Genomic DNA, 24,651 nt, shown 5'->3' on the forward strand with positions numbered 1-24,651 from the left:
GCTACACCATCATCCTCTGATTTCTGCCCTCCTAAATCTACATTTCTCCCCTTATATAGGCCCTTCAATCTATTAGGCAGAACCATATGTATTGCAGGGGTGTCCTTTACCTCATACCAACTGGCATTTAACAATACTTCTTGTATCAGTCAACCATGTTTACCACACATTACTCACAGCATAAACCTCATAAACTAAAGTATAAATCATGTGAATACTAAACCAAATATTTAACTAAATTAAACATTTTACCACCCGCTCACCCCCCCTCCACACACACACACACACACACACACACACACCCCTGCCTCCTATACATAGTCCAACCCACTGACATCACTGATGATGTCATCAGTGTAAAAACACAGGTAATAAATGGTTGCTTTCTCCCTTTGTCTGTCAAACAGATGGTGGGTATGGTAAGTAGCACAAAAGAAAATGCTCAACTTGACCGATAAACAATTAACTAAACCAATAAACAACTAAATTTCTAAATTTCAAAAGTCTGTGTTTTACTTTGACGAAAAAGCTACAGATTAACTTTTGGCCAAAAAACAAACAATTAACAAGTATAGTTAAATTAAGTTATATGGTATAAATGTGCACATGGGGACAAATGGTGTGTTTCACCCACTTTCTATTATTTATCATGATATCTCAAAAAAAGAATGACAGATTTCTGTAAAATTTGATGGAAAGTCACAAGACACAAGAGGAACTTTTGGGGTTTTTTGGGTGTGAATAACGCCATCATGTGGCCATTTATAAAGCACACTACATGAAGTTGAAAGTTCAAGGAAAGAAATATATTCCACTTTTATAGATTGTCTGCCAGTTTGAATCTTAATAGTTTTCTACATTCCTCCAACAAATTTCATCAAAATAGATCCATAATAGCTGGTAACCAAACTTTTCTGGGTGCAGCCCGTTTGACATAAATGTCCTCAAATTTTAACTGTGCAAATACTGTGTGTATTATGATTTGATCTGGAGCCAAAATATATTTAGAAAGAAATTCTACCATCAAAATAGCACAATTTCCTTAGTGCCTTCCTTTCTCTATAAACACTGCAGTTGTCACTTCTCATGAGTATGAGGTCCCTGGCCCTCGGCCTCTTCTGCCTGTTGTGCTGTAATGCAGTTCGGCTGGAGAAAAGGCGCCCCAGACCCCTCACAGCCAAAGGACGAAATGAGACTACTGTCCAAACCAAAGCAGTGGGTAAGTGATAAGTTCCTGAGATTAATGTGTATTTATGTCTGTTTTATCAGCTATACATTTGTCCAACTTCATCTAAGATATAAAAACAAGCTTTCTTTAGATTTTGGTTCAAACATGGTTCCCAGATCTCAAACTACCGTCCATGTCTTTGACCACAGAGAACCCTTGCAAAGGCATCCCGCTGGATTTTGTCTTTGTAATCGACAGTTCCCGAAGCATCCGCCCCAACGACTACGAGAAGGTCAAGACATTCATCATCAACCTGCTTCAGTTTCTTGAGGTCAGCCCTGATTCCACACGTGTCGGTCTACTCCAGTATGGTAGCGTGGTCCAGAGCGAATTCTCTCTCAACACCTTCGACACAAGGACTGAGGTGGAGCAGGCTGTGAGGAACATGGAGCACCTCGCCACAGGAACCATGACCGGTCTAGCCATTCAGTACACCATGGAGACGGCTTTCAGCGAGGCAGAGGGAGCACGACCGGCAAACCTCCAGATACCACGGATATGTATGATTGTGACTGATGGGAGGCCTCAGGATACAGTGGAGGAGATTGCAGCTGAGGCAAGGAAGGCCGGCATCCAGATCTTTGCTATTGGAGTGGGCAGGGTGGATATGAACACCCTGAAGGCCATAGGGAGTGAGCCACACTCTGAGCATGTGCACCTGGTGGCGAACTTCAGCCAGATAGAGAGCCTCATCTCGGTGTTCCAGTCCAAACTGTGCGGAGGTGATGAATCCACTCTAGATCTGTTTTTATGCCTGCCTCCCTTCTCATTTAAGCATGTTTGTTTGCACCTTTTTGTCTGAGTGTTTGTATTTCTGTGTGTGTACATGCATGCATTAGGTTCAGAGATGTGTGATGTGGTGGACCATCAATGCCAGCATATCTGTGTGAGCAGCCCTGCCTCTTTCAGGTGCAAGTGCATGGAAGGTTTCACCCTCAACCCTGATGGCAAGACATGTAAAGGTGAAAGATCTCCCTTCTCTGATCTGATGCGTTTTTGAAAATATATTCATTCAGGAAAAGGTGACTTTTCTTTTTCAGCTAATCTTTTCATCCCTGGAGGCTGAACAATGAAACCAATCCTCTTGGGAAAACAAGACTAAAGGGGACTGCAAAATTAGAGCCATTATTGTATCTCCACTTGAATTCCTATATGGCAGATGAGAAATTGCAGGTCATCTGTTAGTACTTTAAAGTGGCTATGGTGGCTAACAAATAATTTTACAGTAAAAATGGATCACATGACTACCTCATTCAACCAAGTCAACTTTACAGAGCATTTTAATGTCCTTTGACTCTTTGTTTTGGTTCTCCAGCCACAGCTTTTCCTGTTTTTTTTAGCAATGTATTAGCTTTGTTTTGGACTGCAGCAGGCACCTCCTTTCAGTGAAAAAGCTCTAAACCCCACCATACACTAAATACTGTAGGCCTAGTTCACCATAACAACTTGAGGTAATATGTTAGTGTTGTTGTTTACAACTGGTTTAAGCTGCCCCGAAGTGGGTAAAATCTTTTTTTTTTCTGGTACAAGCTCCATGGTAGATGACAGTTGGATTTTTCTCCATGTTGCTGCCCTGTAGCTGAGGATATTTGTGCAGAAGTGGATCATGGCTGTGAACACATCTGTGCCAACCTGCCTGATGGTTACGAGTGCCGCTGTCGTCCAGGGTATCAACTCAACATAAACGGGAAGACATGCAACAGTAATAATACCTTTCTTATCTTTCTTTCCCAGGCACTCTGCTCTTCATATCTCTCCTTGTTGTTGTTCCTCCGTCACTGGTGGCTTTATCCTCTTCTTCCACTTCCTTTTCTTTTAATTCCTTTTTTAAACTTTTTTGCAGCACTTTATAACAGGCATCAGTTGATTCAGCTGTCCTTACATAAATCCCATTAATAAGTCTTAAACCACCATAAATACACAAGTACACAAATCAACATAACCATAATCCATCATCTAATCTAAATACAAAATCCTATGTTTACATAGTATTGAAAATGGATGCTGCCCATATCAGCAATTTAGCCAACACATTTGGTGAATAAAACTTGATGTACTGGAGTAGACTTGTTCAACATGTCCAGTTTGGATGGGCCTCCAATCCAAAATCAGAGCCAGCGTTCTTCTTGCCAGTGATGTCTCTCCACCCACTGATGGAAAACGTCCCTTTTGCCTCTCTGGTGGATGTTAACAGAAAGGGAAGTGGGGGAGATTTCCTGGAGGAAGTTTGCTTTTGCAATCATCAGAGCAGCTGTTATGATGCAGAGGTGTATCCAGGGTGTCAAATTATCTCTAAAATCCAAAACAAGAATGTGCCTTCACAGCTTGTCTTTTTGAGAGTGTGCTTTTGGAGTTTTGTGCATGACAGATTCTTTTCTTAACTTTTCTTCTAATGTTTGTGTTTTGTCTATGTTTGTGTTGTTCTGAAAGGCTTTATGCATGTAGAAGAAACAACACTTGTTTTACTGGAAGTAGTTTTACAACAGTATATGGACACTTATTTATAGCAGTCGTGAAGCAGTACTATAGACAGCAGCAGTACTAGTTGTAGAAGCATCACTTTAATAAACAATGAATCCCCCACAGAAATAGACTTCTGTGACCTGGGGAACCACGGCTGTGAGCACGACTGCGTCACCATTCCAGGCTCCTACATCTGCAGATGTAAGAAGGGCTACGTCCTCAATATGGACAGCAAGACCTGCAGCAGTAAGTTATTTTGGTAATGATGTGAGATGGCTGGAAACGGTCACTTTACAGGAAGATATAGTTTGACACATGCACATTTATAGGAAGTCACAACTTGAGCTGAATGTGAAAAAGGTCAAGCGTCAAATGCACTACATACATACTGTAGTAAAGTATAAACAAAGAAACAATCTTTCTACTCTTGTGTTTCTTGCCCAGAGATTGATCACTGTGCTGATGGCACCCACGGGTGTGAACAGGAGTTCATGAGCACAGAGGACTCCTGTGTGTGTAAATGCAGAACAGGCTACACACTCAGACCTGATGGGAAAACATGCAAGAGTAAGTATCCAATGCTCCTTTGCTCCTATTACTATTATTTCAACAAAGAAAGGAAGATTTTATTTGTAGTTTTGCATCCCTACAGCAGCTGCACACTATGACATTTGAAACTTACTTGTGTTCACATCTATCCTTCAACATGATTTAGCTGTATGGGGTTATATATTCTCATTTTCTGGTCACTGATACACTGGAACAATAAAGTAAAGACATATATACATGTAATTTTGCTTTGGGACAATTTTTTGGTGGAACAGATAGCAAAATACGACTTAAATGATGAAAACACCCGAATGTTGTCTAAATATGCTTCATTAGTGAGGAGGATATTTGTTGTGTACTTAAGTAGTTTTAATTGTCCTGTGTCACAAAAAGCAGATGCAACTTACTGTGTTCAACATCACCATCTTTCTCTGCTAAAAATGATTGATTGCAGAGGTTCACTACTATGCCCTTGATACCTTTGGATGTAAACAGGAGGTTATAAACTCAGATGACTTGCGTGTTTAAATGCACAAAAGTCTGCACACTAACATCTGATGAAAACATGCAAAAGTGTAAATGTTTTTCATGAGTCAGAATAGGTTTTATAAGTAATTCCTGTTAGTCTTAACTGTCCTGATGAACTGATGATTCCCTGCAGAGATTGATCACTGTGCTGATGGCACCCACGGGTGTGAACAGGAGTTTATGAGCACAGAGGACTCCTGTGTGTGTAAATGCAGAACAGGCTACACACTCAAACCTGATGGGAAAACATGCAAGAGTAAGTATCCAATGCTTTTTCCTCTTATTACCTTTATTTCAACAGGGAATGGTTGTTCTCAAAATTTTAGAATGAGACACTTCATTCACAGTGAGGTCTCACTAAACTTACATCATGTGTAACGTTACATGCATTGATATTTGTTACTGATGTCCTGTTTTGACCTGTTATGCATTAGAACATGCATGTGTGGATAATCTGTCTCTGGGGTTGACTCCATTGTGCAACATAATCATTAGAAGGAATTTGATAATTAGTTGACCCCTCTATCTTTAATCTTGAAAGGGCAGACCTTACTTCATGATGTTCTTACAGAACCTGCACACCATACAATGTTACAGCTGATCATGTTCAGATCTAATCCTCAGCATTATTTAGCTGTCTGGGATTACATCCATCGTTTGTGGATTATAAATGAGCTCAGTAATTTTGTACAATTTCACACAACTTGTCCATGTGATTTAGATATTTCTAATGTATAATTATTGCATATATTTTGGCCTCATAGTGACAGTATAAGAGATGTCAGGAGGTCACCGAAAACATCATTACTGATCCACTGGGGGAAATAAGTGGCCATTAGCTTTTACCATACTGTATCTGGCATTGAAAAACAGGCTTAAAAGACTAATGCATCTCAGTATGATAATAAATAATACTGTAATTGTGGACACTTGGTTATTGTTTGTCCTTTATACCCTGTTTCACAGACAACAGATGTGTCTTTCTCTACTAAAATTATTCATTGCAGAGCTTGACTATGGTGCCCTTGATACTTAATGCTGTAAACTGGAGGTTAGGAACACAGATTGTGTGTGTGTGTGTGTGTGTGCGTGTGTGTGTGTGTGTGTGCGTGTGTGTGCGTGTGTGTGCGTGTGTGTGCGTGTGTGTGTGTGTGTGTGTGTGTGTGTGTGTGTGTGTGTAAATGCAGAAAAGAATATATGCTCAGATCTGTTTGGAAGACATTCAACAGTACTATTCATCTGTTTGACTGATGCATGTAAGATGCAGGCGTGATACGTTAAATCACAGCAGCACTTATTTGATTTTCCCAGTAATAACTCCTTAATCCTGTCTGTTCTTAAACCAATCATTCCCTGCAGAGATAGACCATTGTGCTGACGGGAAACACGGCTGTGAGCAAGAGTTCACGAGCGCAGAGGATTCATGTGTGTGTAAATGCAGAAAAGGCTACACCCTCCGACCTGATGGCAAAACATGTCAGAGTGAGTCCGAGCCATAGGGTCTGAGCTGAGTCATTGTCATGAATATTTAGTAAACTGCAACCAAATGTGATGTGGATATTCAAAGTCAGTGATCCAATGAGCTAATACAGAAAATCAGTTCCTTATTTGATATAATGGGTAAAAAATAGCAGCACAGAAGAAGATAGAGTTGATATTTGTGAGAGGCTTAATCAACAAAATTTTAAAAAAGAAATCTCGACTGCAATGGCTGTTTCTGTCCTTTATCCTGGTATTTACATGTTACATCATTTTGGATGCTTTTTGAACCTGTTGTGAGGTCAGTTTTAATCCCAGCGCTTGCTAAAATTCCAGTTTTCCCCTCCCCTTGGATTAAGGGGAATATTCCATTCATGTTTACCATGATGGAGCGTTCATGTCCTCAGATAGTTATGCATGTGTTATGAGTTTTGTAACTCTTTCTTCATGGAATAACCTTCACTTGATGTTTTTAATGTTGATGACTGTGACAAAGGATACTTGAAAGTGACAATATGGATTTCAGTGGCCAAATATTGTCATTTTAATCATCACTCAGCACTTCTACAATGTGTCATATAAATAAGCTGTCAACGGCATATTCATCCTTGTTAAACTCATAGGTCTGGATCTGTGCCAGACAGTGGACCACGGTTGTGAACACCAGTGTGTCAGCACCACTGACTCCTACATCTGCAGATGTTTTGAAGGGTTCATGCTGGCGGAGGATGGAAAGAGCTGCAAAAGTATTCTTTAAAATGTCTCTTTCACTAAAGTAGTCACAATAAAAAGGACTGTATTTGTTGTAAAACATGTATTTGATGCTCTTGTTTCTGACAGAATCGGAGTGCGGTGAGACAGTCATGGATCTAGTTTTTGTCATTGATGGCTCCAAGAGTTTGGGCCCTGCCAACTTTGAGCTAGTCAAGCAGTTTGTGAACAGTATTGTGGACTCGCTGGACATCTCCAGGACAGGCACACATGTTGGCCTTCTTCAATACTCCACCAAGGTCCGCACAGAGTTCACCCTGGGCCAGTATACCGCAGCGCAGGACATCAAGCGAGCTGTGGCGCGGATGCAGTACATGGGGAGAGGATCCATGACTGGTTCAGCCTTACGCCACATGTCTGAGCTTAGCTTTTCAGCCAAAGAAGGTGCCAGGCCGAACATCCCACGTGTTAGCATTGTCTTCACTGATGGGAGATCACAGGATGATGTTTCTGAATGGGCTAATAGAGCTAAAAACTCTGGTAAACTTTTTATCTCATCACCCAGATACACTGCTGTATCTAATGAAAAAATTGTATTTCTCCTTGCAATTTTCCTTCATTTTTCTGTTTTCTTTTACTTTCAGGAGTCACCATTTATGCTTTGGGTGTTGGCAAAGCCATTGAACCGGAGCTGAGAGAAATAGCATCAGAGCCTGATGAGAAGCACCTTTATTACGCTGAGGATTTTGAGAAAATGGGAGAAATTGCACAGAAACTCAAATCCAGGATATGTAGAGGTACCTCACACATGACTGAACTGCATTGTTAAACAGGGTCTCCAAAATGGTGGGAATGTGCTCTTAGTTAAAATATAAAAGAATGGCAGATCAACAGCTAAAGTTCAGTTTTCCACAGACCAGTTTCTTGAATGAAATGGTGCATCGCTGCCACCTACTGCTGCCATAATGATCACTGATAGGATTAGATCAGCAGCGCTGTGCTATAGTCCATATCACCTAACTCATCAGTTGTTTCTTGTCTGTTGTCATGGTATTTCTGACTGTATCTCATCCACATTTACTACATTCTCTACAGGCAGAGACAGGAAGGGAAACCTGCAGGGAGAGATTTGAACAGATAGGGTGAGAAAACGGACTCAAGGACAGAAAGATTTTCTCATCATATTTATTCTTTCCTCACAGATAAAGCATCTGATGAAAACATGTGCCAGTGTGAGAACGTGATAATGTTTCAGACCCAGGTCAGCCAGAAACTGAAGAACCTGCTACAGAATAATATCCTTTTCTGAATGACTGTCAGTCTCAAAGATTTATTAACATTCATATTTTTCAGGTAATGTAAGGCAGATCTGTCTCTGCCAAAGGTAATCATCTCCAGTGACAGAATATCTGCATAACTGTTTAAAATTAATAGGAAAATATAATGCTAACATTCTTCCTGTGATTTTAGTTTTCACTCTGGTTATTTGCTTTTAAGGATTCAGGGCAAACTATGCTGTGCTTTGAGGTGACCAACAATGCTGATGAGGACAAAAATGATTTCATGTGTCAGCTGGGCACTTTGAAGTGCTTTAAAAATTGTTTTAGGCAGTTTATGCCTTTATTAGACATGGACAGTAGAGAGATAACAGGAAATGAGGAGAGAAAGATGGGTTTGGGGTACTGCATGCAACAAAAGTCTGCTGCCAGAACTGAACCAAGGATATTGAGGCCACAAGGCCATAAATAAATGGAAATTAAATCAGTGTGTGGTTATAATGGATTAGTCAGACCAGTAATATGCACATATTGACTCAAAGTCCAGCTCAAATTAAATTGCCTTTTTTGTCTCCTACAGCATCTGCTCTGTGAATCACTTGTCCTGTTCTCCTTTTGAGAAAAAAAGAGAAACTAAGAGGGAGAAATTCATATTTTCAGTTCTTTGATGATGGCGCCCTCTACTTTTACATTTTTTTGATGTACTACTGTTCCATCGTCCTCTTAAGTAGCTGGTCCTTAGTTGAACGCAGCAAATCAAACCTTTGAATAAAGCAATAATGTGGCATTTAATCATGGGTAGAGCAGACGGTCACACTGAGCCTGATAGCATCCTGTTACACAACACGAGAGCCAAAGACTCTGAACTCTGAACAACGACCCACATTAGCTTCTTTATTTATTAGCTAACTCACAAACATGAATGCATGTCTTGTCCTGCACCTTGTTGAACGAGCCACCAAACAAACATTCACATAAGAGCTGATTTCGTCATTGCTCTTCGAAATCTGTCTTTCCATGACTTGTAGCTATTTGCTTTGTTTACTTTGTTCTATAGGGTGTAACAGAGAAATGTCATTCAAACATTCCTCCAATGGGCCTTCCTAGATGCTGGGACAAAAAGTAACATTTCTCATGTTTCCTTTAAGGCCTTTCCTATTCATTCTAATGATACAGAAGTATTTATATATTTAAACAACATACTGCAAAGATGTGATTTCAGTTGGACTTTGAGGTAAACATTATATGTATTTTTCCTCATGAATACATTCAGAAAGTCCTAATTCTGACACCTAGTGCATTAAGTGCCACTTTTGTAAACATGTGGTTGCTGAAATGTAAGCTCTCTTAAACAGTACAGGCCTGTGCTTAATACATTTCAGAACTTCAGGCATTGTTTTAGTTTTAGTTGAAAATCCACCATCAAGCACAAGTAGAGGAAACAATAGTTAATAAACACCAGCTGTGCCAGATGATTAGGCTGATGTCATAGGCTTGTGAGATGGCAAATGCTTCTTTGAGAATTTAATATCTTACTACTTAAAGAAGCATTTGCCATTAAAATATATGAGCCTTCCTTGATCAGTGGTCTAAAAGCATGTTGTATGTTACATGTTACAAGCAGTGTGGACGTCAATCTAACTGATGCAACTGATCAGCAATCAGTTGGCACAGCTGGTATTTATCATTTGTGTCCTGACACGTCTACCTGCTCCAAATTTTAATCAGTTTCTTTTGGAGTAACGGTCCTCTTTATATATTTTAAATGTCAATGGTTCTCCTGGTTTACAGAACTGTATAGGTTGTGTGTTCATTTGAGTCTGCTACTTTCTTTAACCATGCCCACTTGAAGCCTTGTCAAAGAAGATGGAGACACTTGAGAATCAACTTGTGCTCAAATGAAAGGCTGAGACTTCCCTCCCTCTAACTGCAGCATAGCATTTCACAGGATCCCTTTATTCCTGCTCTACGAGCTACACTGAAATATATGCAAATGCAATGCTTTCTACTGAAGCTATTTATACACTTTTGTATACAACAATGTATTTTTGCTTAAAATATTCTTTGTTATGTAATCAAAATATAAATAATGTATCGTTGTACAGTGGATTGACAAATAAACATTTTATATATCATGTTTTTGTTTTTTATGATTATTGTAGGTGACAATTAAGCAGTCTTTATGAAAGCTGTTCAGTCAATACCTTATCCTCAAAAACACTACAAAACATACCACTCTATTAAGAACTGGATACACGTGCTAACCTAAACATTACCACAAGGTGGTGGATCTCTTCCAGAGGGGACACTCCTAAGGGGAGGACACTCACTTCATGCACACATGTTTGCCTCCTCCTCCTGTATGAATAGTGTGACTGTGAGCAGCAGGGCAGTCAGGAACATTCAGCAGTAGTGCCTGCACTGCTCACAACAGATCGTTGTCTGGGGCAAGAGGGCAGCAGGCCATGCATGAACATACAGACAGACAAGGGGAGATAATGGTGCCCAGCTACTCTTAGGAACTGAAGAGAGCTTAGCTGTCCATGTTTTCACTGCCAGACACTCTCTGTCTTTGCTAACAGAGAGCAGTGGAACTTGTGCTCGCTCTTGAAAGAGGTTCCAAGTTTTTTTTCATTCATCTACTTCATCTGAGGTTTTTCAAACATGGGGTGCTCCTCATCCAGTGCACAGACTGTTGATCAAGAGAAAAGACCAGGCACCAAGCCAGAGGAGAGCAATGGAGAAACAGTGGGTAAGTAGTGATCACACACATAGTTTAAATGTTTAAAATTGTAAATGATCTGTGTGTATTTTCAGCCTGTGATCTATACATTTTCTCAGGATAGACACAGTAGTTACTTTCATTCAGTCACCACTGCTGCCGGCTGTTCTGGTACACCGTGTGCTTTCTCACTCTACTCTGCTGCACTGTACTGCACAGCACAGCACAGCACAGCACAGTACAGGGCCTCATGGACAGAATTATTCATGTTCAGCCATTTTCTCATAAATGATGAAACATGGTTGTTATTTTTTGCCTGAGATCCACTGACAGTGTGTTGACAAAAACTGTAAACTGCATTACATGATTTATTTATGAAAAGAGACCTGAGAGAGAGAGAGAGAGAGAGAGAGGGAGAGAGAGTTGACTTGTGTGCTCATGCTTTGTTCACTGCTTCATTCCATAAAGCTAATTGAGCGTTTGGATCAACCTAGATTAGAAGAACTTCTAGCTAGTAAGCCCCCAGAGGCAAATTTGTGATTTGTATTGGGCTATGCAAATAAAATTGACTTGACTTGAACTCTTATAGTAGCCCTGTGTTGAAGCCACCTGGGAGTGCTAAGCAGTTCATTTTTCAGCCTTAGGGAAGAGTTGCAACCTAACCTGTTTGCTGCCATTCCTCAGTAGTCTAATTTGTGAGTTAATATACTTTCTCATGCTAAAAAGAGCTTCTTTTCCCTATAAGATCAAACTGATATGATCTAAAAAAAGAGGGAACATCTGCTTTATGCTGGCAAAATTTGCAAGCGAAAGGTTTCTGAAAAGGTCACTTAGGTGCTTTCCTTAACATGCATACACAGATTATAATCTATGTGGTTGAAATTAGGTCTGGGAATTTACAGCTCACTAAAGTTAGATGCAGTATTGTATAGGAGAAAGATGAAAGGCTAGAAGATTGAACCCTTTGAAAAGAACCCGCATGCCTTCAGGCTACCCTGAAATTCCTCTGCATGGGACAGCAAAGCTCTGCTCTCTCCTCTGTGAAACAGTTTTGTATCTAAAATGTAGTCATGCCACATATACAGGAGATGTTGTGGGTAATCGCCTTGGTTTATTTGACTTTGCATATGTACACTGTGTTCAAGCCTGTGTAGATGTGTAGACGCCCATCGAGAAGCCTTACACAGACTGATTGTCCATTCACAGGTCCAACCTACTTGGCTCATGCCTATGTCATACCAGGCACAGCTTCATGTACAGTATGTTCTCTCTGCATCTCCCCACATACAGTACATGCGTCATGACAGTCACGGTCCTTGTTAGAAAGTGCTCCTCTTTGTGTGTGACTGTTGATGCTCGAGTCAAGTTGGCACATTTGAATGAGGAAAGGCTTGATTATCATTTTTGAGCAAGAAAGCAAGCAAACATGTGTTATGTTCTTATTATACTTATCAAGAGTTTGTCATAAACACTTCCTGTCACTAGCAGCATTTCCATTTTCCATTATGTCACTGTGTGATGTTTGTGTCAGGGTATTGTCCCTCCAGCCACCCAGTTATATGGTCACCTGTAGAAGCTCGGGTCCTTTTCCAGGGTCTTACATCACCACAACAAGAAAACCAGTTATTGTACTCTTTGCCAAGACAGGCTTCTCCAATGTAGTTGAACGGGTGGAGTTTGAAATCATACAGTATACAGTCTGTCTAACAAACCAGCTGTATGCCATCCAAGCCACCACTGGTCCCATCCCCTGTCCGGGCCCCCTGTCTGTCCCCCCTCCCCTCCCTCTGTGCTCGTAGCCAGCCCTGCCACTGTTTTGACTGGGATCTCTGTCATCTTTGGCTGGTAAATCATGTTGACACACAAGTCATCCATGCCTAGAAAGGCTGTCTCTGTCTCGACCCAAACACACACCCACAGACATTCACACTTTTCAACAGTGGTTCTGGCCTACTGTACAGACAACAGCTATCCATTCTTTGTCATAGTCCATGTTGGTGTGCAGCGAAAGCAAACTGTCACTTAAAGGAAGGAAAATGCTTTAAATCTTTTTCAAATTTGAAATAAAACCCACATTTTAAGTGATATATAGTTTGTTAAAAGCTACCTAAAAACATGTTTACCCTTACAATGGTACACTCAAGTGTGGAAAAAATATTGAACTGCACCTAAATACTAGTCTGTGCTACATTCTCTTCCACAGGCTCATTTTCATTTGAGGTGCCAGGCCGTCACATTCCCTTCCACCCATCACTCTTAGCTCTTTGTACCACTTCTGACAGACAAATAAAATCAGGAAGCTGCCCCTATCCACCCATTCAGCTAACTGAACCCTTCTGGTTTGTCTCATTTGTGAACAATGTTCACCCAGTGTTTTTGTGACGAGGTTATTGGTGAAATAATAAGACAAACTCAGTTTCTGTTACGCTGTTATAACTCCTGTAACTTAGATGTAAGTTGCTGTTCCTGACATTTGAGTTGAAGTATCCAGGCACACTATTGTTCCTCATCTACTATAGTTCTGCCCAGGGGCTGATAGCTTGTTCACACCCACAGATACAAGAACATGGGTTGAGGAATGAAAAGAAAGGTAGGGTGTCTCTCCAAAGGCAGCAAAGCTGAAAGTCACGTGTATTTTCCTTCCTCTGAGAGTGCCTTGTGTGTCCTCAGGGCTTCAGACGAGCACAGGCTTCAATAAGTCATATTTTTCAACTAAGGAAATGAAAGTCTGTTTTCTCTAGCACGCATTCTGTGTGCCTTATTGCTTATTGTCCACAGTGCCTCCATTCCCTGTTGAGTTTAACTGCATTTCTGCTGTTTTGTGGGTTTAATTTTATGTGTAATCTCTTAAATGTATGAATAATGTGTTGTTTATAATGTTTATTTTATACTAATGTTTATGTTAATCTATACATTGAAGTTTTCTGCTGATTATGATTTTGCAATCAGTTTAGGAATAAGTACAATTAATTTATTCAAGAAAAGACAAAACAGCTTGCAATATAGCACTTGATGCTTGGACGACTGGGCGTCTTAGTGCCAGTGCATTATATAAGTGTGGATAAGAATGCTGTCCTGACAAATGTGATCATTTATTAACAAAACTATTCCATTCAAAGACTACCTCAAGGACCCTTTGAGACCCCCCACCATGTTTCCAACTCGTTAAAATGACAAATCTTCTTAAAAGCTCTTTTGTTGTTCTTTGTTGCCATGTAGTTAGTGTTAAAGATTAACAGGACATCGCTACCTGAACAGACTGATGCTTACCAGTTGTAATTCTTAATCAAGCTTGTTTTTGCTCATCTCTTTGTTGACAGCAGTCAGGAACGGCATCATTGCAGAGGATGCAGAAACCATCGAGGACCAGATGCAGCTGCCTGTGCAGAGTGCCTTACCAGATGATCTTCAACCAGGAGCTGATGAAGAGGCGGAGGCTGTGTTAGTGGCCCTGGAGGCTCAGGAGGATCTTGGCTCTGGGGAGGACCTCCTGTCTGCTCCTGAACCAAAGCAAGAACCTGTCGCCCCTGAAGAATCTGCTCCAGCTGCTGCTCCAGCAGAAGCTGCTACTGAACCTGAGGCTGCTGTAGTGGCGGCGGAGGCAGTACCCCCTGTGGAGGAAGTTGCCCCTGTAGAAACTGCAGTGGCTGAGGCTCCTCCTGAGGTCAAAGCCCCTGTTGAGGCTACAGATGAGGTGCCTGCTGTGGAACCTGTTGTACCAGTGCAGGCAGAGGCCCCTGCTGTTGTTGAGGAGGCAGCTGAGGCCTTGCCTGAAGTTGCCACCCCTGCTGTTGAGCCTGTTGTAGCAGAGTCTGCAGAGGCCCCAGTGGTTGTAGAGGAACCAGCAGCTGCTGAAGTGGCTGCTCCTGTGGAAGCAGAGGTTCCAGCTGACAATGCTGCAGTAGCTACTGCCTCAGCAGTGCCAGCTGAATCTTCTGCTCCAAGCGAGGTTGCAGCACCGGTTGAATCTGCAGCACCAGTTGAATCTGCAGCACCAGTTGAAGCTGCAGCACCAATTGAAGCTGTAGCACCAGTTGAAGCTGTAGCTGTACCAGTTGAGGCTTCAGTACCTAGTGAAGTCTCCGCACCAGCTGAATCTTCAGCACCCGTTGCTGCTGCTGCTGAGCCTTTAATAGATCCAGCGATTGCTGTGGCAACTATTCCAGTGATGCCTCCAGTATCTGCAGGTGAAGCCCAAGCTGAGCCTCAGCCTGCTGCTGAACAGGTCACAGAACCTGCTGCGGCCCCAGCTGAGATTGCCCCACCAGCGGAGGCTCCAGCATCCACACCAGTGGTTTCAGAAGCCTCAGTAGAAGTAGCCCCAGAAGCTCCACCAGCAACTGTTACTTCAGAGTCAGCGGCAGACACTGCAGCCCCAGTAGTTGAACCAACCCCAGCAGCCCCTGAACCCTCCACTGAAGGTACTGACTAATACCCCTTGGCATATTTGCACAAAGAAATGTCTTTCCTTGTCTATCAATTTTTGAAAAGTAAAAATATCCCCCACAACAGAACTCATATTTATATGTATTTAGCCATTTAAATCAGATTGCACATGATGGGTGTCACACATTGCAGTGTGGTCACATTTCCTTCCAGTGGGATTCCAGTGGATGATGGCTGCCATTGTTGACAAGAATTTGTCTTGAGTCGCTCCATGCCCAGTTTTCTGGCTCAGTAATTTACTTGATTTAACACTGCATTGTTTCCTGACAAACCTGTCATGCTAACTTTGACTTCAGACATTGCACCATATTATAATGTGCTTGATAAGGCATGAACAGTAAATTCTGACAGCTTTTTGGTGAGGAGCACGGCAGCATTCTCACTGGCTGAAATAGCTGAGAAATCTATGCAAACGTGTGTTCACCATTAAGCATGTGCAAACAAGCAGAAAGAGAAGAGCAAAGAAGGGGGGGGGACTCAAATAAGAAGATCTTGCTTGTAGCCAAGTAAACACTGAATGGTCCTTCACATGTCAGAAAAGTCAATCAGTCTTCTTGCATCAGACGAGCTAAATAAGGTCGTTCTCAAAAGACAAAGTTTTACAACATCACCCCCTCAAAGGTGCTGGTATTGGTTACCAAGCAGGTATCCAACACATGGATGGCTAACAACGTCAAACACACAGTGAACAATCCTTCCTATAGGTTCCTGTCTGTACTCCTGTTATTGGCTTGAGCTGACAGGAAGAACAGAATATTGTTGGGCTGTGAGGCTGAACAGATAAGGCAGTGTGAGAAATAGAAAGCGGGCACACATACTGGAAGCTCGTCTTGAGTGTGTCGATTATAGCAGGAGCATGTTGTCAGCACAATAGCTCCAGTCACGCAACTCTCACTCATTGTGCTCTATTGTTAACTGCCTACAAAATAATCATGCCCTGCTGCTTCGCATTACATAAGACAATGTAAAGTCTGACCAGACTCAAATATCATGCAAATTAGTAGAAGTACTAGAGGTAATGGCTTATTCTAAAGAGAGATTCAGTCGATTGTACTACTATACTTGAGATTACTCTGTATAATTCTCATTCATATTTACACTGTTACACTCATTTTTATCTAATTTAGAATATGTAATGATGCTGTGTACTGGAAACTGTACACACATAGCAGCAGTATTTTACATGCTTCACCCCAATATGTGGAATTTTACACCTTTCCAGTGTTCTCTGGTTAAAATCTATGAAATACCCAAACATGTGTACCGTACTATTTACTGTTTACTGTTTACTGTTTACTTCATTGTGGAACTAAATGTGCCTCCAGTGGTCAGTTGCCTTGTACAAGACAGAGATGATAGGTTTCAATTCAGCCTGCACCCCATTCTGGACTCTAAGAGAACACGTTGTACTTTTAGGGCAGAGACGCCCCTCCAGGCAGCACGTGTAGAAAACTGGCCTGGTGTGAGACATATTGCATAACTTTTATGAGACTTTCTCTCTAGGGGCTACAGCTGTGTGCCAGACCAATTACCATACTGTATAGTATGTGTGTGTATGTGTTTGTGTTCAGACGCTAGGTAAATCACTAGTAAGTCAGTTCAGCAGAACCAGATGTGATCGAGAAGGAATGCCAGCTCCTCACTTTCTTCTTCTCTGTGGGGTGCTGTGACAGTACTAGTCTGATGATGGTAAAATCATATGTCAAACAAGCTCAGCATGAATGAAAAGAATCTGACTTGTTGTGAATGAAAATGTAATGCGTTCCCTTTCTTCTCTCTGTGTGTGTGTGTGTGTGTGTGCAGTGGTGGACACAGAGAGCGAGAAAGCCAAAAAGGAGGACTGAGTTGGTAAGAGCACTACCACAAACCACTTTTTAACCCAATGCAAATACTGCAGGATCACACTCACTTTACATTTGGAAGAGTGCTATTTCAATCAAAGACACTCAGAAAAACTACACATTCCTGTAATGTCTTTTTCTCTGTTCTTTATCCTCTTTCAGGAAGAAGAGATTCACCGAAATAACAAAAAACCCCAAAACTACAAATATAAAGGCAACTGGAGGAAAAAGCAACAAAACAAACACTACATTTTCAGTATTGTCTTATCAGCTCTCACCAAACCATACACCACATACATTAATACGCACAGTGCCTTAACACGTCATTGAGAAAAGATCAGGATTCTTCCTACATTTGTAAATATAAACCTTTACGATTCGTTTTTCTACTGAGACCTTAAAGTGCCTGGAGCCACATACTGCACGTGTAACATCTGTACTGAAAGTACTATGAAAACACACGGGACAGATAACATGAGACAAGAAGGGTGCAATACTCTGTGAAATCCGTGAACTCTTCATGTAGAGGTTGTTAACTCATCAGAGACTAGAGTGGCAGTACGTTGAAGTGTAGTCAAGGATACGTGCAGGAAAATCCTTAACTATTTAAAGTAGCTGCTTCTATGAGGAATACAAGCCAAACACAACTGTGAATGAAATGATGTAAAGAGCTTAAAGGAAACAGACACACCAAACAGCGTGAATGATAAACACATAGATATTATTTAAAAGATCATAATTATGACGTAGAAGTTTTAGTGTAAATTCTGCCATAATACCACGTCTTCATCTGGTGTTTACACAATATCTTAAGAGCAGCCTTTCTAATAAGGTTGATATATTTAATAGGAATGACAGTACTAAGTGTTGAGTAACAGAGTGTACAGTGTAATACTGATAAGCACTACTGTAGGTCAAATCCATGTTTTCTTCATGTTTTTTTTCTTCAAATGTGTTGGTTTCCATGAATAAATGATGAATAAAATGTGATTTTTATGTTTTTGAGGATGTGTTTGAGATGATTATATGGATATGTAGAAGATTAGTAACAACGTGATGAACCAGAGCCAGGTTGAGGATGCAGATGATCCAGGTTTACTCACTGACTTGCCATCTTGCTGTTCCATGAAGCCATTTTGTGCAGCTACACTGTAGCTGGCAGATGTTCATGAAATGATCATCCTGAAAATAAAGCTGTTTCAGACTATAGATTTAAAGACACCATAGACCCTGGCAGCTCTGACATCATATGCACATTGGTTTTGGTTTTAGTGCATTAAATATATTCATGTGCAGCACAGTAAGAGATCACCTAGTGGAAATAATTGATAATTTACTATTAGTTCTACATGCCGTGTTTTAAAAAGAGGAAAAAAATCTTGTGTAAGTCTGTGAGGTGAGATGGATGTTGCGGGAACAAAAATGTCTTTTTGATGTCTGTTATCTTTTTTTTATGTTTTTTTTCTCTGTAATATATATTCACTCTCTGAGCTTTGTCTATGATTCTGCTAACCTAGTGTACAGAATAAAGGTTTACTCACTAATACACGTGTTGTTGTTGTTGTTTTTACTGTAATGAGGTCATGTTTTAGTGTAGGGTAGTCACCATGTTTCTGAATACTCCAATACATTTCATGCACATTCAAAAAAAATCCAGCATGGTCCAGCTACAATAGGATAACGTGTTCATCATATGATCTGTAGACCCACAACTTTTGAAAAATGAATATATTAATATATCTAATGTACGTAGATATTTTAGAATTATTTCAGGTGAATGACTATTTTTTGCTGTCTCATCATCCTCACCAGAGACTATGAAAGTAGTTTCTGCAATTCAAATGAATAATTTTACTATGTGGACCAAACGTGCCCAACTCAACCACATGTCATTTAGAACAACTTAATACTTTGCATTAGAGTTGCCTCAGTGCCAGCAATCTCAGGGAAAACATGACTGTGCTGGATAATGGATATTTAAAATAGATAAGCATGGAGCAAACAATGTGCAGGTTTATCTACAACCAACATGTACTATAGTTGATTAAAAGATTAAAACCACACACATGACAGGAGTTATTGAATCAGTGTTGGAATTAGCTGATGTAGTGTTTGGAATGAAATCTCCATTCACACAAACTTAGCTGACACAGCATTGAGAATGACGAAATCTTTCTTAAAATGTACTTAGTAAGGTTTGAAATTATTGTTCTATTGAGTTCAATTTTAAGCTCATTGAATGAAATGTATCATTGGTTATACTCACAGTAAATGTCAAACATGATTAGAACAATAGTTAGAGAAACACTTCTGTAATCTATTTAACCCATCTGACTCAGAAAAAAGGGAGTGAGCCATCAGATGGAAACAAGTGAGATTATTAAAATACTCAACAAGTGTGAACACAGGCACTAAATGGCACGAAGAACAATTCCTAGCTAACTACTACTGGATTGCAATGTGATTGAAGTTTGTAGCTTGCCCTCAGGCACCATCAAGAATGCTGACGTGTCTCTAGAGAGAAAAAAAAGAGAAAAAGAGAGAAAAGGCAGGAAATGACACAGTGAATGTGTCACACTGTATATGGGATGCTTGCTAAAGTCATGATTAGTGTGTGAGGGGTGGAACATGCCAAAAAACATGTAATCTGGAGGTAGCTCATTCCTCAAGCCAGAAATATGTCAAAATAAGATGATCAGACACAATGTAGAGAACTACACATATATTATAAGAGGGGATTAGTTTTGCTTGTACTGTCCCTTTTCATTTGTGTTTTCATGTTAATCATTTATCCTCACTCAATAAAATAAAATAAAAATAAAAAACAAGAGGGGATTAGATGAAACAAGATGGATCTAATTCCTCATTAAGCCCCTGGGGAGACACTGTTCTCAGACTGAACATCCATCTGTATCAGTTTGAGAAGAGAGGCAGCAATCAAGATCACCATCTCTGCTTGTAATAACCCAGAAATGAAAATCAGTGGAGGAATGTCCACATTGGATAAAATGTGCTGTAAAGCTTATGATTTGACATATAACCCCATACTGTTCCATGCGGCATCAACAGATAAGGAATATCTAAGAACTAAGCACCAACTGAGGAAGACACAAAGCACAAAGTCATCTTACAGTATTCATCTACAAATAGCTTTATTGGGAATCAAGGACACAAGTCACCATTTAAGTAAATTAGAACATTTATTATTGAGTTTTATTTGATCATTCATCATCTGGCATAATGAGAGAGGATCAGCTGTCATGGGTACGGCTGATGACAACATAGAGTGGTAGCGTAATTCAATACAGCAAACAAGCTTAGATACTTTTCAGCTAGCGAAATGTGAGTAGAGGGAATTTCAAATGCAGTGTTGTCTCCAAACGTGTCTCATCAATGTTAATAAAGGAGGAGAAAGTGACCAGAGCCTGACTGCTGTTTATCTGCACAGTGACCTATCAACATGTTTGACAGCACTAAAAATCACTAGATGCTTTAGAAAAAGGTGAGAAATCGATAATAAAAATGATTACTTCTATACAGGAGTTTATTGTGTTTTTTAAAATCAATGCTTGCTTGGTCCACAAATCAAGGCACATATTTTTCAGTGATAATGCGTTTTCAGATGTTTTATTGTTTGATAGATGTTCTTATTAGGACGCATTGGTCACAGGGCCCAAAACAGCAATTGCCTCAATCTCAACCAGTCCACCCTAGAGAATCAGAGAGAATATAGTGAGACATGGCAGCTTGGTGGTTTGGTGATGGCTATGTTTGGTTTAATCCAGCAGAGAAGCAATAAAGAAAAATACAAATGTTCATCAAATACTCACTCTGGGAAGAGCAGCAACCTGGTAGGCAGCTCTGGCTGGGAAGTTGGTGCTGAAGACTAAAGAAAGCAGCAGATGACATATCAGAAGGTTACAACAGGCACATATTTAAACATGGAGCGGCTGTGGTGAAGTTCCACAACTGGTCTGTCTACAAACGGTTTATTTTCTCATATTGAGTCAACATGAAGACAATATTGGGGTTTCATTATAAATCAGACACTGACTAGTCAATGCAGCCCATTGAGTTCTAACCAACACATTCATTTTTGTGATTTTCCATCACCGACTATTATAAATTCAACCTTTTCCCCAGCAGGCACTTTGACTGTCACAGCAAGGAAAGCACAGGTGTAACTAATAACACTAATTAGAGCTTTGTCCCATTGTCCCCTGTCAGTCTGCACAACCAATGGTTAGCCTTATTAGTTACACTCATGCTTTCCTGCTATGACATGTGTTTTGTGAAAAGGTCTTTTGTTAAATGGCCTAAATCCAGTTTATGAAAGCTTTTGTGGTGTCATGGTGGTCTTTGTTATGAAAAATCCTCATGTTCAGTGGAAATGATTTTTTTTGGTAAACATTAACAGCCTAGGTGAACAGACAAGCAAAAATCTGAATATAAAACTATTTGCTTTTCAATTGGCTTTCCAGACTCTCTACTGACACACATATTGCAATATTGCACTTTCTTTCTCTGCAAGCAGTGTACTGTAACAATTACTGGATGCATAACTGACAGGACAAGTCTGGCAAAAGTAATGCAATTTAAAAAAAAGCCTTGCAAACTGTTGCTGCACCCACATAGATATTTTCACTTCTTTATTTGCCTTATTACATTTCTTCAGCGGTCTGGGAGGGTGTGTGCAGACAAGACTTGATTGACATGTCTCTGATGCTTCTAATACATTTGTTGGACCTGTTACAGGCAGGAGAGCTTATTACTTTTATCATTCTTGTTGGTTCATGAAGTTTGGTGAACGTGTGTAATTCCAGAATCGCTCCACCCTACTTCAAACAGATCACAAGTCTAATTAGTCAGAATAAGTGAAAACACCTATGGTTATGTTCAGGGCTTTAAACACTAATGCTAGTCCTTAATGCTCCTGGTATAATCATTTTTCTTTATAAATAAACTGACTTTATGTTGCTTATGGATGAATATCATACTCTGCATACTGAAAATTCCAGGTATGGTTTAGAGTTAGAGGATTTCCTGGCTGTCTCTGGAGCATCAGATGTGGGATGACATTTAGTTTAGGACTTGATCAGCTGGCAGCAGCAGCTCAGGTTTCACTTTGCCTAGTGACTCAGCACACTTCAGCAGACACTACGAGCGTGGTGGTGACAGAATCACCTGTGCTTCTGAACATTGTTTTCATACCACTATCTGTGCTTACACTGCTCTTTTCTATTAAATGAAAATATGGTGCTCATACTGAAATGTAAAGATGTACAGAGTGAATAGAATAAATAATAGATAGCAATAGATAAGCACTCAAAACAAGTGATCCGGAAATCTTGTGAAAAATGAGGCCAGTATGGAAAGAGCCAGAGATCAGGCCAACCAAGTGAGACGTCATGTATTCAGCAACCATCATTTAAGCCTGGGTAATGCAGGTTTTCTGGATTGTGCTGACACCTAGTGGCCAAGTCTATATTGCAAGATGCAAGTGCTAAACCTTTGCTTGATTACTCACATGAAGGGCTATCATGACTCTGCAGAAAGGAGAAGCAGCATAAGAAGAAATGATATATTGAGAAGTAAATCCATCAATCATACTTACATTGCTTGTACACATCGTTGACATTGTTGAAGTCGTTCATGTCGGCTAACAGCACTGTGGTTTTCACAACTGCAGAAAACAATGACAGAATGTTTGAATATAGACACCCCTACATGTGAGCCTATACATTCATTCAAAATGTGTCACTTTTCAGATACAGGTGTAGTTTCTGCTCCTCACCGTTCTCATAACCACACCCAGCTGCTTTAAGGATTTCACCCATATTCACAAGAGCCTGAGGAGATTAAATAAAAGTTTATTAGTGAGAGAGACACGCAGCAGTCGTTTATTTTGATTTACTAATAAAAGAGATGCGCTAATAGAAAGTGGAGATGTTAGAGATGACTATAAAGTGAGCTTGACATGAATTTATAATCAATAATAAAAATGCAAATTGCAGCTCATTCATAGCAACCTTTTAATGGATTGGATATGAGATAATCAGGTTAATAATAGAAGTTTAATGTACCAAACAGAATAAATTGAAGCAAATAAAAAAACTAACCATATAAAAGTCATCATTACTCAGAAACTCTATTATAAACACATAATAAAATCTAGGATGAATTCCAATTTAGTAATGATCACATTTTATGAATGAATGATGACAGTGTGGTTGGTGGTGAGTCACCTGTTTAGTTTGCTCCTGGACGCCACCCTCCACCAACTGCCCATTGGCAGGATCCATCCCCAGCTGTCCTGAGATGTACATGGTCCGATCTACCACCACTGCCTGGCTGTGAGACGCAAAACAGGACACACTGGATTAAAAGTGAGCTTTTAGGAAAAATAAGTTATGTATTCCTGTCATCTCTAGTGTTTCACTGCTACAGGAGGGCAGTGTTTGTATTTGAATTTGACTGTGTATTATACATATTTTACATGAGCATACCTCCACTTACTTTTCATTTATCAATTCCCAAAGTTCATGTGGTTTTATGACTACTGCTATTAGGCCTACTGCATGTATAGGTGGTCAAATGATGGATTTTAAACATTTAATGAATCATAATACATTTTCTGGCTAGAAACAGAAATTTTGTTACATAGACAAAACTGTTTTTGTTTTTTTTAAGGTTTATTAACATGTTGAGGGTGAAATACATACTATACTGTCAGCCAGTAGCCACATCGAAGCTGTAGGATTTGTTCAAACTTTATGAAAAGTCATAATAAACTTCATTAAAACAAATCTGTATTCAGAAAAAAACAAAAATGTGAGCTCAGTACAGTTGATTTTAATAGTTCAGCCTTTCAATGGCTTACACAGTTCAAAGTGCAATCCTAAAATGTGCACTTTACTCCTGATGTGACTACTGATCCTCCTCCAGCTGTAACTATACTGGACAGAACAATGCAATGAAACAAATCTAAATGTACACATTAAGGAAATGCTAATGACCCTAAGTTTTCCCAACAGTCACCTCTCTTTACGTATGCTCTAAATGTTTGTCAGCTGTGTGCCAGTGTAAACTTCAACCTCAGTTTCAGATTTGTCAGATTGGTACGAACTCACAGCTGTGTCTCACCTGTACGGGCCAATAGCAGCAGGAGCTTTAGTTGTGCTGATAATCCTCCTGATCAATGCAGCCATTTCACTCACAATATATCTGATCAAAACAATTGAATGACACAGGCTTTGCAACAGTGTGCTACAACAGGGGAAGCAGAATGAGCAGTGAATTATCGTGTCGTTGAACGTCAGAGCTGCTTTACCGTAAATCACCAAGTAGGGCGCACATGACATGTTTTTATTTGGCGTGTTTCCCTTAGTTTAAGTGCATATAAATCTT

At 40.1% G+C, this 24,651-nt stretch overlaps 3 protein-coding genes and 1 long non-coding RNA gene across 4 annotated transcripts; 3 read left to right on the plus strand and 1 right to left on the minus strand.

The window, feature by feature from the left end:
- The first annotated feature begins 1,092 nt into the window (after positions 1 to 1,092).
- On the plus strand, positions 1,093 to 10,243 carry LOC128367105 (matrilin-2-like). The gene is given in 16 exon segments (XM_053327909.1): positions 1,093 to 1,219; positions 1,378 to 1,950; positions 2,068 to 2,190; positions 2,808 to 2,930; positions 3,815 to 3,937; positions 4,136 to 4,258; positions 4,695 to 4,755; positions 4,757 to 4,798; positions 4,800 to 4,813; positions 4,902 to 5,024; positions 6,128 to 6,250; positions 6,871 to 6,993; positions 7,088 to 7,498; positions 7,603 to 7,755; positions 8,161 to 8,253; positions 10,082 to 10,243. Coding segments are annotated over 16 exon segments (2,391 nt in total). The 3' UTR covers positions 10,138 to 10,243.
- Positions 10,244 to 10,703: 460 nt separating this feature from the next.
- LOC128366868 (calphotin-like) lies at positions 10,704 to 14,985 on the plus strand. Its single transcript, XM_053327636.1, has 3 exons — positions 10,704 to 10,987; positions 14,278 to 14,858; positions 14,914 to 14,985. Exons 1-3 carry the CDS (start codon positions 10,900 to 10,902, stop codon positions 14,983 to 14,985), a joined length of 741 nt encoding a protein of 246 aa, XP_053183611.1. The 5' UTR covers positions 10,704 to 10,899.
- On the plus strand, positions 14,984 to 18,074 carry LOC128367112 (uncharacterized). The gene is made up of 3 exons (XR_008321914.1): positions 14,984 to 15,378; positions 17,207 to 17,251; positions 17,407 to 18,074. It is a non-coding gene; the product is annotated as an uncharacterized LOC128367112 (long non-coding RNA).
- A 2,305-nt stretch (positions 18,075 to 20,379) lies between these two features.
- On the minus strand, positions 20,380 to 24,547 carry LOC128367110 (2-iminobutanoate/2-iminopropanoate deaminase-like). Its single transcript, XM_053327915.1, has 6 exons — positions 24,388 to 24,547; positions 23,490 to 23,595; positions 23,039 to 23,093; positions 22,859 to 22,927; positions 21,075 to 21,130; positions 20,380 to 20,954 (listed from the first exon to the last, which is right to left on the minus strand). The coding sequence occupies exons 1-6, from the start codon at positions 24,450 to 24,452 to the stop codon at positions 20,895 to 20,897; spliced, it is 411 nt and encodes a 136-aa protein (XP_053183890.1). The 5' UTR covers positions 24,453 to 24,547; the 3' UTR covers positions 20,380 to 20,894.
- Between the last annotated feature and the right edge of the window lie 104 nt (positions 24,548 to 24,651).

The sequence above is a fragment of the Scomber japonicus genome, chromosome 10, assembly GCF_027409825.1.
Source record: "Scomber japonicus isolate fScoJap1 chromosome 10, fScoJap1.pri, whole genome shotgun sequence".
Taxonomy (NCBI): domain Eukaryota; kingdom Metazoa; phylum Chordata; class Actinopteri; order Scombriformes; family Scombridae; genus Scomber; species Scomber japonicus.